General features: G+C 48.2%; 1 protein-coding gene across 10 annotated transcripts in view; it reads left to right on the forward strand.

Moving 5' to 3' along the window:
• Positions 1–1,037: 1,037 nt before the first annotated feature.
• TNXB (tenascin XB) overlaps positions 1,038–11,487 on the forward strand; it is a 62,407-nt gene continuing 51,957 nt past the window's right edge. For 5 of the 10 annotated variants that reach the window (XM_053223000.1, XM_053223001.1, XM_053223004.1 and 2 more), the window contains exons 1-2: positions 1,040–1,245; positions 10,954–11,364. In XM_053223000.1, the coding sequence (XP_053078975.1) occupies positions 10,965–11,364 (400 nt within the window). In that variant the 5' untranslated portion in view covers positions 1,040–1,245; positions 10,954–10,964. Of the gene's footprint in view, positions 1,246–10,953; positions 11,365–11,487 lie in introns of all 10 variants that reach the window. The other 5 variants (XM_053223002.1, XM_053223005.1, XM_053223007.1 and 2 more) reach the window with 3 other exon arrangements.

An 11,487-nucleotide genomic window follows, 5' to 3' on the forward strand; every position in this document is an offset into this window, starting at 1 on the left:
CTGCCTGAGGTCAAAGTGCTTTCTTTCCTGAGCCCCCAACTCTTCCTACCTCTGCTCCTGCTCCCCTGTAGCACCCAAACAACATCGGCTCCTTTCGGCTTTCTGCTGACTACACCCTCCCATTCATTACCCACCCCCCCCCAATATCTGCCTCCCGCCTCTAGCTAAGGGAGCTAAGTCTCCCTAAGCCTCTCTCCTAAATTTCCAGCTTCTCTTCCCTGTCTCTCCTGAACCCCAACTTCCTTCCCAAGTCATATATCTTGGTGCTCAGCCAAGCACTCAAGCCTCATCTGCCATTTCTCTAGAATTTGCTGAGGTAGGCGAATGAAAAGGGGGCAATGATCCCAAGCTGAGAACAGGTGGACTGACCAGAACGGATGGGAGAGGCAGTGTAAGGACAGGGCCAGCAGAAAAGATAGGAGAGGAAGAGACAGGTGCAGGTGGAAGCAAAGGGACCAGGCAGGAAAGGGTCGAGGGGGGTTTCCTTCACCCCTGCCCCTGCCCCACACTCCCAGGAAAGAATGGCAGTGGCTGGGGTGGGGAAGGGGGGGTGGGGGAGCAGAGAAAGAACCGGTGCTGGGCAACAGGCAGGAGGGACAGGATCCAAGCTGGAGCAAAGTGGGAGCAGGGCAGAGGTGGGAGAGGAGGTGCCAGGGAGGGAGGAGGAAGAGGGGCTGGCCAAGAGGAAGGGTGCTGGTAGAGAGGAGAACCCAGTGAGAGAGCAGGAGCAACAGGTGGGGAAATGGTGGGGGGGAAGGAGAAATGGCATAAAGGATTGGGGATGTCAGGTTGGGCAAAAACTAGGGTGGGGAGGAAGAGTAAAAATGGGACAAGGAAAGGGTGTGGGAGGTAGGACCAGGGATGCAGGAGGCAAGACGGTATTGTGAGACTCGGTGATCCCAGACAGGGAGGGGAGGAGGGGTGGCATTCGATGACGTTGGGAAGGCCTGGCAGGGACTGGAGGGGTGGGAGGACCTGCCCTATCTCCGCTCCCCTCCCTGACCTCATGCTGGTCCTCCCCTTCTCCTCCCCCTGCTCACTGCAGGCTCCCTCCTTCTTGCTGTCGCTGCCGAGATCGACGGTCGGGTCGCAGCTCCGTGAGCCCCTGCTGCAGGGAACAAGCAAGGGGACCTCCAGGGAGCTCAGGGCTGCCAAGACACGGTAGCTCTGCCCTGTCTTGAGAACTCCCCTCCCAGGGTCAGGGACAGAGCAGGTGCAGAGGCACTGCAGCCGCTTGTTGCCCAGGTAAGCAGCAGAGCTCTGGGGAGAACAAGGGAAGAGCTGGGAGCGGTGGGGACTCTGTCCTACCCCTACACCCCAGGCGAAGGTGTGACGGGAGAGCTCTCAGGAGACCCTCGCAGAACAGAGACTTTCTGTTGGGACAGAGGAAAAGGGACGTTGCACTGGGGACTAGACTCCCTGTGGAGGGTGTGTGTGTGTGTGTGTGTGTGTGTGTGCGCGCGCGCGCGCGCAGGGTTTGGATGGGATCAGGTGGTGGCACCAGGGTGAAGGTGGTTATCGATGAGGTAGGTAGGACTCGGAGGTGCCCTCACTAGGGGAAACAAGGGGCTGGAGGCTGAACCAGTGGCCAGCTGGATCTCAGGAGTAAAGTGCTCTGGTTGGGACCCCAAGTGCTCTGGTTGGAGCAGCGGAGGCTAGACCTCCGGGAAGGTGCCAGAGGGAGCCTCTCAGCATGTGGGTTACAGGATCTGGGAGGGAGGTCCGGGGGTCTTGAGCCTTTAAGAAACTCTGAAATGAAGCAAAGTCAGGATTCCCAGGTCTGGGAAGGGCACAGAGCTTGCGGAAAGGATCCTAAAACTTGTTCTTGGCTGAGAGCTCCGCACCCGTGACTCACGGTTCAGCGGGGCGGGCTGACTAAGAGATGCCTCCAGGGGCACAGGAGCTCCGTCTTCCTTCCGTCCCCCTTCCAGGCTCTCCTTGCTTCTGTCCGTCTAAACCTCCCCCTGCCCCCTACACGTGACACGCCCTGGGTGGGGCGGGCGGGCCCCTTATCTCGCCTGGAAAGAATTTAATGGCTTGGAAACAACTGGAAATGGAACCCGGAGGAACTACTGGGAAGCAAGTCGGAAACACCGCAGCTGCCGGCTGTCCGCTTCCAGTCCCCACCCGCTTCCCGCATCCCCGCTCCCTCCCCTCTTTCTCTCCCCTGTCTCCACTCCCTTGGAGACACGGCACCTTAGTTCTTCACACTTCCTTCCCCCTGAGTCCTGGTCACTCAGTGCAGGACCTGAACCGCCTTCCTGTCTCTCATTGCCCCCTGACTCTTTCCCACTGGGGGCCCAGAAATCCTCTTACTTTTTCCATTCCTCTGGCCCATTAGCTCCCCAGAATAAAGGGCATCTGGATTCCCCCAAATTCCCCCTCCCTGGCACCTCCTTACCTTCTGGTTTCAACCCAATATCTGGAACCATCCACCCCCCATCTCCCTCCTTCCTCTCACACTCCTGGAATCCTTCTACTTTCATCACTCAGGTGGCATGAGGGGCAGAGGGAGGCAGGGGGGTGGGGCCCAAATCGCCCAACTCTGGAACATCCCTCATGGAAGCCGGCCCTTCTTCACACCTCTTGGGACCAACAGTCCCTGATGAGCAAAGTGTCAAAGTTGGCCACAACATGAATACCAGGCAAGCTGAGTCACAGCTTGGGAGGATGCCCCCATCTCTGCCAGCCCTCCAACTGTGAGGAGGATGCCAAAAGGGGGAAGCCATGTCCCCCGTCCCCACTGCAGAAAGGCGCCCCAGACACAGCAGTAGGGGGGGATGATGAGGGGGGAAACACAAGAAACACCCAAGTTCTTTGCTTTCCTAGTGCTGAGAGAAGAGCAGAATTCTTCCCAGAGTTGGAGGTGGGGAGTGGAGAGGTGGTGACAGGGCAGGAGTGGGGGTGGGGAAGGAGGCTCCAGGCTGTGAACTGGGGAGGCTACCCCTATCCTTTCAGGCCTGCCTTGCTACCTTCCAGCTTCTCTCCTTCCTGCAGCAGGGAACCTGTCCTCCTCCCCCACCCACCACTGAGTAGGGAAAGATGCAGGATCCAGTGGTGGGGAGGGGGACCGGACAACTGACAAAGGCCCCCAGGGGTGTGGGGCACCAGGTATCTGCTGCTTCCCTTTAGAGCAGGGCCTCCCATCTGGTTCCAACTATGTTCTTTGCCTCACACAGCTGCCCCCTGAGCCAGTGAGAAATCAGCTTTCTTAGGCATCACCCAATGAATACGTGTGGAGGAGACGTGAAGAGGAGATTGTGCGCACACACACCTGTGCACACACTCACACATGCGTGCCTGCAAAGATGCAGGTTTATTTGTGTATAAGTGTGTTCATACTTGTATTTGTGGATGAGTGCACACTCCGGTATATTTGGATGTGTACATGTGTTTGTGTGTGCATGCACCCCTTGGTTTGCATGGCCTTAGACACAGAGTGACAGGATTTGAGGGTAGGTCAGAGCCCACCTTGTACCCAAGGCTACACTCCAAGCTGGCAGAAGGGCCAAGGGGCCCAGGGAAGGGCAGCTGTCTGCATACCAGGCCTCTCTGCCTGGACCTTCTCCGGCACGGTGCCTCTTAGTGTGGAAATGCTCTTTCACTGTTGTCCAGCTTTCCCTCCTTCTTTTCTGGGCTGGTGGCGGGGAGCCCTGAAAACTCCCTTTTCTCAGACTCAAGAAGTTTATGGGTAGGAAGCCAGGAAATGTGTGTGTGTTGGTCACCGTCCCTTCCCTCCTCGCCGGTCAGCGTTTCCACACTCACCCTGCCCTCCTCTCTCCAGTCTCTGGTCCAGAAGAGCTGAGCGCCTGCCTACACCTCTCCTTAACCCTTCACCTGGACTGAACCCTCCATGTCCCTTTGCCGCAGCCCCCTGCCCTGGCTCACCCTGAACACCTTTTGTCTTTCTGTGCGGCCCAATCCTTGCTTCAGTGGATTCCACAAACAGCTGGATACCAGCACCTAGATCAAGACACAGGATATTCTTGGCACCTCAGAATTTCCCCACTATGCCCTTCTGGTCGCTATTCCCCCAAGAGCACCACACCTCTGACCTGTAACACTACTGATTAACATTGTCCCTCCTCAGACTTCATATAAATACAATTTTACAGCATGTTCTCTCTTGTGTCTGGCTTCTTTTGCGCAACCCCATATTGGTGAGATCCATCCATGTTACTACATATAGTTGCAGTATGAATAAACCATGCTTTATTTAATCCATTCTACTGAGGTGAGATATTTGGGTAGTTCCTGGTTTGGGCTATTATGAGTAGTACTGCTCTGATGGGTATCTTCCTGGGGGTGGAATTGGTGGATCATAGGGTTCTCGTAGAGCTCTGGTAGATTTCATAGATTCTGCAAAATGGTTTTCTAAAGTGCTTGCACTATCCGGCCCTGCCAGAATCCACACCTGGCCTGTCTAGCCAGTTTCTGCCTGTGCTGTGGTTTCTATCCAACTTCCTGTCCCAGACACTGTCCGTGGTCCTAGCCCTGACCTTGGTCCTGTTCTTGGTTCTAGCCCTGATGCTAGTCCTCAGCTTAAACTGAACTTTTCACTCACTCATATGGTCAATATTTATCGAGCACCTAATACGTCTAGATGCAAGGATACAACAGCCAAGAAAAAAATCAGGGCCATGCCTGCCCTCATGGACCTTATAATCTAGTAGGTAAGATTGAGTGTAGACAAAAAAGTATTAAAATAATCCCACCAATAAATATATGATTATAAATTGTTATACATGGTACAAATGGGAGTTACATGGTGCTTTGATGTAAGGGGGAACCTGACCTGGGCAGGAAAGGTTCCCTGAGGAAGCAACATGAAGTTGAGACATAAGGGATAAGGAGGCCACGAGGGAAGGGAAGAGGGTTTCACATATACAAAAGTCTGGGAAGAGGGTGAGGGATGTAAGGTCAGTGGGACTGGAATGGAGAGAGGGAGGGAAGTGTTATGAGTGATGAGGTGGGAGAGGTCAACAGGGGCCAGATGAGGCAGTGCTGTTTGTCAGCCTTTGAAAGGAATTCAGAAGAGAGACACTGGAGAATTTTTAGGGGGAGTGGGACATCCTAGTTGTCTTTGTGAGATTGTATGGGGTGACAGAGGAGCAGAGGGACCAGCTAGGAGGCGAATACAGTTGTCAAGCAAAGGACAGGTGATGGCTTGAATTCTAACAATGTCAAGAGGGAGAGAAGTGAGCAAATTAAAAAGATGTTAATGAGAGGGACACCTGGGTGGCACAGTCAGTTGAGTATCTGACTCTTGATTTTGGCTGAGGTCATGATCTCACCATTCGTTTATGAGTTTGAGCCCTGCATCGGGCTCTGAACTGACAGTGTGGAATCTGCTTTAGGTTCTCTCTCTTTCTCGCTCTCTCCCTCCCCAGCTCTCTCTCTCTGTCTCTCTCTCTCTCAAAATAAACAAATAAGCATTAAAAAAAAAACAAAGGGCAAATACGTCAAAATATGGTGGTGTTGATGGGGGTTAGGTTTCTAGTTGTAAAGCTGGATGGAAGGTGGCACCGTGAGCTGTGGTGGAGAACACAGTGGAGAAGGGATGGGGCACAGGAAGGGTGACCATAGTTCAGTTTTGGACATGTTGAATATGAGGTGCTCAAGAAGCGATGCCAAGCAAGTAGGCAATTAGATATATTACTTGGAGTTAAGAGGAGAGGACTGGGCTAATTTATAAATTGGGGTATAATTTGGAAATTAAAATCATGGGTCTGGGTGAAAGTACTGGGTGAGTGACTAGAGAAGTAGATCTCCACTCTGGTTGCACATTACAATCATCTGGGGAGATTTTAAAAAATACTGAATAGGGGCACCTGGGTGGCTCAGTCGGTTGAGTGTCTGACTTTGGCTCAGGTCATGATCCCGTGGTTTGTGGGTTTGAGTCCCGCATTGGGCTCTGTGCTGACAGCTCGGAGACTGGACTCTACTTTGGGTTCTCTCTCTCTCTCTCTCTCTCTCTCTCTCTCTGCCCCATCCCCTGTTTGCACTATGTCTCTCTTTTTCAAAACTAAACATTTAAACAAATTTTAAATACTGAGTAAAATCAGTGTTTCAGTTACTCTAGGCACATTTCAAGTATTCAAGAGCCATATAGCTCTCCTGGCTACCATATTAACAGCACAGAAACAGAATGTTTTAAAATGGAAGATGTGGTGAATTATGTCCAGTGATTTTTAAGACAGGTCAAGTAAGATGAAGACAAATGTTTCTTAGATTCTGTGACATTGAGATCTTTGGGAGATCTTAGGGAGGGCTGTTTGATAGGTTGAAAGGAGGTGGGGAAGCCAGAGGGGAGTGCAGAGGGGCATTCATGGGATTTGGAGAAATGGAAACAGCAAGTACAGGTAAATCTTTTTTCTTTAATTTTAATTTAATTTTTTATTTTTTTAAAATCTACATCCAAATTAGTTAGCATATAGTGCAACAATGATTTCAGGAGTAGATTCCTTAGTGCCCCTTACCCATTTAGCCCATCCCCCTTCCCACAACCCCTCCAGTAACCCTCAGTTTGTTCTCCATATTTATGAGTCTCTTCTGTTTTGTCCCCCTTCCTGTTTTTATATTATTTTTGTTTCCCTTCCTTCCATTCATCTGTTTTGTCTCTTAAAGTCCTCATATGAGTGAAGTCATAATGATTTTTGTCTTTCTCTGACTTATTTCACTTAGCATAATACCCTCCAGTTCCATCCACGTAGTTGCAAATGGCAAGATTTCATTCTTTTTGATTGCTGAGTAATACTCCATTGTATATATATATACCACATCTTCTTTATCCGTTCATCCATCGATGGACATTTGGGCTCTTTCCATACTTTGGCTACTGTTGATACTGCTGCTATAAACATGGGGGTGCATGTGTCCCTTTGAAACAGCACACCTGTATCCCTTGGATAAATGCCTAGTAGTGCAATTGCTGGGCCATAGGGTAGTTCTATTTTTTGCTTTTTGAGGAACCTCCAAACTGTTTTCCAGAGTGGCTGCACCAGCTTGCATTTCCAGTACAGGTAAATCTTTTGACAACTGAGGCCATGAAGTTGGGGAGCGAAATATGTGCTGCCTGGAAGAAGTATGAGATTGAGGGAGATGAGATTGTTGTTGTTGTTGTTGTTGTTGCTTTAAGACATAACTTTCAGGGTCTCTTGGGTGGCTCAGTCAGTTGAATGTCTGACTCTTAATTTCTGCTCATGTCATTATCTCATGGCCATAAGTTCAAGCCCCGTGTCAGTTCCACTCTGGGTGTGGAGCCAGTTTAGGATTCTCTCTCCCTCTGCCCTTCTCCCACTCATTCTCTTTCTCTCTCTCTCTCTCTCTCTCTCTCTCTCTCTCTCTCTCAAAAAAAAAAAAAAAGATGTACCTTTCATATTGTGAAATGCACAAATCTAAAGTGTATAGCTCAATTAATCTTTGAATATGTATACATCCGTTTAACCACCACCCAGATCAAAGTACAAAATATTTTCAGTAATCCTATCCTGTCTTCTAGTAAAGATTAACTCTGTCTGTTTTGGAACCTCATGTAAACAACATCATTTACAATGTTCTCTTTTTATGTCTGGTTTCTTCTGCTAGCATTATGTGTGTGAAATTGTTTATGTTGTTACATGTAGCAGGAGGGTGTTTTCATCACTGTATAATAGTCCATTGTATGATTGTGCCACAATTTGTTTATCCATTGTACTATTAATGGACACTTAAGTTGTTTCACTTGGCTAATATGAAAAAACTTCATGAACATTCTTGTACATGTCTTTTGGAGGATACGTGCAGTCATTTCTGTTGGATATTTACCGAAGTGGAATTGCTGGGTTATAGGCTATATGTCTTAGCAAATATTGCCTAACAGTTTTCCAAAGTGGTTGCACTAATTTTGCTCCTGCTGGCAATAGATGAGAGTTCCATTTGCTTTACATTCTTGCCAATATCAAGCAACAACAAGCCCTTTAATTTAGCCATTCTGACGGCAAAATAATGGCAGCTCATTGTGGTTTTAATTTGCATTTCCCTGTTTGCTAGTTTTGTTATGTACATATATATGTTTATTTTCCATATGTTTATCGGCCCTTTGGATATATTCCTTTCTAGAGTATCTATTTAAGGCTTTTGTCAATTTGAAAGACTGGGTTGCCTGTCTTTTTGTTTGTTATTTTTTGTTTTGCAGATTTTTTTTGTATCTCAGATTTTAATCATCTCTCTCACTCTCGATCAATATCCATCTCTACCCCTCTCCCTCCCTCGCTACCTCTCTGCATTTCTCGTGTATTTTATTTCAGTCTATGGCTTGTGTTCTTATTCTCTAAATGGTGTCCCTGGATGGCCAGAAGTGATCAACTTCATGAGTCCTAATGTATCTGTCTCTTTTTTATGGTTAGGTTTTGTGGGAAATCTTTTATGGTTATATCTTGTGTGGTCAGGTTTTAAAAAATCTTTGCTTACTCTAAGCTTGTCAAAAATTTTCTCCTATTTTTCTTCTATATGATACTGTTCTGAAAGGTATTGCTTTACCTTGCATAATTAGGTCCCTGAGATTCACTTCAAATTAATTTCTGTTGGTGGACATAAGGTAGAGACAGATTTTTTTCCAGTTGGATCTTTTCTCATTTATCAGAAAGAGCATCTGTTTTTAATCACAGTGTCACCTTTGTCAGGTGACCGACCACATGCATGTGGGTCTGTATCTGGACACTATTCTGTTCTATCCTTCCTTGCACATTTCTAATTGCAAGGTTTTTGGTAATGTATGAACTGAAGAAGAAGGATTCTTTTATTTTTATTTTTTTACATGAAATTTATTGTCAGATTGGTTTCCATACAACACCCGGTGCTCATCCCAACAGGTGCCCTCCTCAATGCCCATCACCCACTTTCCCCTCCCTCCCACCCCCCATCAACCCTCAGTTTATTCTCAGTTTTTAAGAGTCTCTTATGGTTTGCCTCCCTCCCTCTCTAACTTTTTTTTTCTTCCCCTCCCCCATGGTCTTCTGTTAAGTTTCTCAGGATCCACAGAAGAGTGAAAACCTATGGTATCTGTCTTTCTCTGTATGACTTATTTCACTTAGCATAACACTCTCCAGTTCCATCCATGTTGCTACAAAAGGCCATATTTCATTCTTTCTCATTGCCAAGTAGTATTCTATTGTGTATATAAACCACAACTTATTTATCCATTCATCAATTGATGGACATTTAGGCTCTTTCCATAATTTGGCTATTGTTGAAAGTGCTGCTATAAACATTGGGGTACAAGTGCCCCTATGCATCAGCACTCCTGTATCCCTTGGGTAAATTCCTAGCAGTGCTATTCCTGGGTCATAGGGTAGGTCTATTTTTAATTTTTTGAGGAACCTCCACACTGTTTTCCAGAGTGGCTGCACCTGTTTGCATTCCCACCAACAGTGCAAGAGGGTTCCCGTTTCTCCACATCCTCGCCAGCATCTCCTGATTTGTTCATTTTAGCCACTCTGACTGGTGTGAGGTGGTATCTGAGTGTGGTTTTGATTTGTATTTCCCTGATGAGGAGCGACGTTGAGCATCTTTTCATGTGCCTGTTGGCGCTCTGGATGTCTTCTTTAGAGAAGTGTCTACTCATGTTCTCTGCCCATTTCTTCACTGGATTACTTGTTTTTCGGGTGTGGAGTTTGGTGAGTTCTTTATAGATTTTGGATACTAGCCCTTTGTTCGATATGTCATTTGCAAATATCTTTTCCCATTCCGTCGGTTGCCTTTTAGTTTTGTTGATTGTTTCCTTTGCAGTGCAGAAGCTTTTTATCTTCATGAGGTCCCAATCGTTCATTTTTGCTATTAATTCCCTTGCCTTTGGAGATGTGTCAAGTAAGAAATTGCTGCGGCTGAGGTCAGAGAGGTTTTTCCTGCTTTCTCCACTAGGATTTTGATGGTTTCCTGTCTCACATTCAGGTAGAAGGATTCTTTTAAACAATGGGAGATATTTGAGCTCCTGTGAAAGTTAAATTTTTTAAAAATATTCATTTATTTTTGAGACAGAGAGAGAGGGAAAGAGAGAGACTGGGCGTGAGGGGGGGTGGAGGGAGAGAGAGGGAGCCACAGAATCCGAAGCAGGCTCCAGACTCCGAGCTGTCAGAACAAAGGCCAATGCAGGGCTTGAACCCACAAACCGTGAGATCATGACCCGATCTGAAGTCACCCAACCAACTAAGCCACCCAGGCGCCCCAAGCTCCTATGAAAATTGATGGGAAGGATTTAGTGGAGAGTGAGGGATTGAATAAAAGGGAGAGAGAGGGTAATCTTCACCTAAGAAGACAGTGGATGCTGAGAGCCAGATGCTTGTGGAAGGATTGGCCTCACACACTTATCTGCTGATCTGTTCAACATAAATGTGTTGGGTAGCCCCTGGGTGTCAGGCACAGGTATACAGCAGTGCCAGGACAGACGAGGTCCCTGTTCCGATGGAGTTCCCACTTCAGTGGTGGGAGAAAGATAACAGGCAAGTACCTAAACGAACAGGTGATTCAGGCAGCAGTAAATGCCATGAAGAACATAGGCAGGATACTGTGATAGAGAGTAATGGAAAACATTCCTACTGGGCTGCAGGGAAGGTCTCTGGGATCAAAGACATGTGAGTTAAGATTTGAGCAAGAAGGAGCCAGTCTTGAAGAGCATCCCAGACTCAGAGAACGTACAGCTAAAAGGTCCTTGGGCTAATGTAAGCTTGTAGTATCTGTGGCACAAACAAAAGACCAGTGTGGATGGAACTATAAAAAAAAAAAAAAAAAAAAAAAGATGCCCTCTGCCCAAGGAGGGTATCCCTTAGGTTGGGTTGAATGTGGAGTTTTACATGCATGTGAGTTGGGTAGATTGGTTGTGGGTGGTGGGACTGTGGATGTGTATATTGAGGGAGGTGGGGAGCCATCTTTTCTCCTTCTCTGAGAACTGCTCACATGTGTCCTCCCTCCTCACAGCCTCCTGAGTGATGCCAGCCCAATGGTTCCTAATCTCCAGACTGGCCTTCCTGGTACTGCTGGGCACAGTCAGAGCAGGCCCTTTCTCTCCACGGTCCAATGTGACACTCCCAGCCCCACGCCCCCCTCCCCAGCCAGGAGGCCGCACAGTGGAGCCAATAGGGGGAAGCCCCTCTTCTCGGCTTTATGAGCACAATGTGGAAGGAGGGGAGAAGCAGGTGGTGTTTACCCACCGCATCAACCTGCCCCCTTCATCTGGCTGTGGTTGTCCCCCGGGCACGGAGCCCCCAGTCCCTGCTTCAGAGGTGCAGGCCCTGAAGGTCCGGTTAGAGATCCTGGAGGAGCTGGTGAAAGGCCTCAAGGAACAGTGCACTGGGACATGTTGTCCTGCCGCTGCCCAGGCTGGCACAGGTGAGCAGATGATCATGCGAGGGGGCACAAAAAAAGAGGAAGGTGGGCAAGTGGGGCATCACTAGTCCCTAAAGGACCTTGGTATGAATTAGAAAAAGGCATCCCATCTTCCCCCTTGGGGGT

The sequence above is a fragment of the Acinonyx jubatus genome, chromosome B2 (genome assembly GCF_027475565.1).
Source record: "Acinonyx jubatus isolate Ajub_Pintada_27869175 chromosome B2, VMU_Ajub_asm_v1.0, whole genome shotgun sequence".
Classification (NCBI taxonomy): domain Eukaryota; kingdom Metazoa; phylum Chordata; class Mammalia; order Carnivora; family Felidae; genus Acinonyx; species Acinonyx jubatus.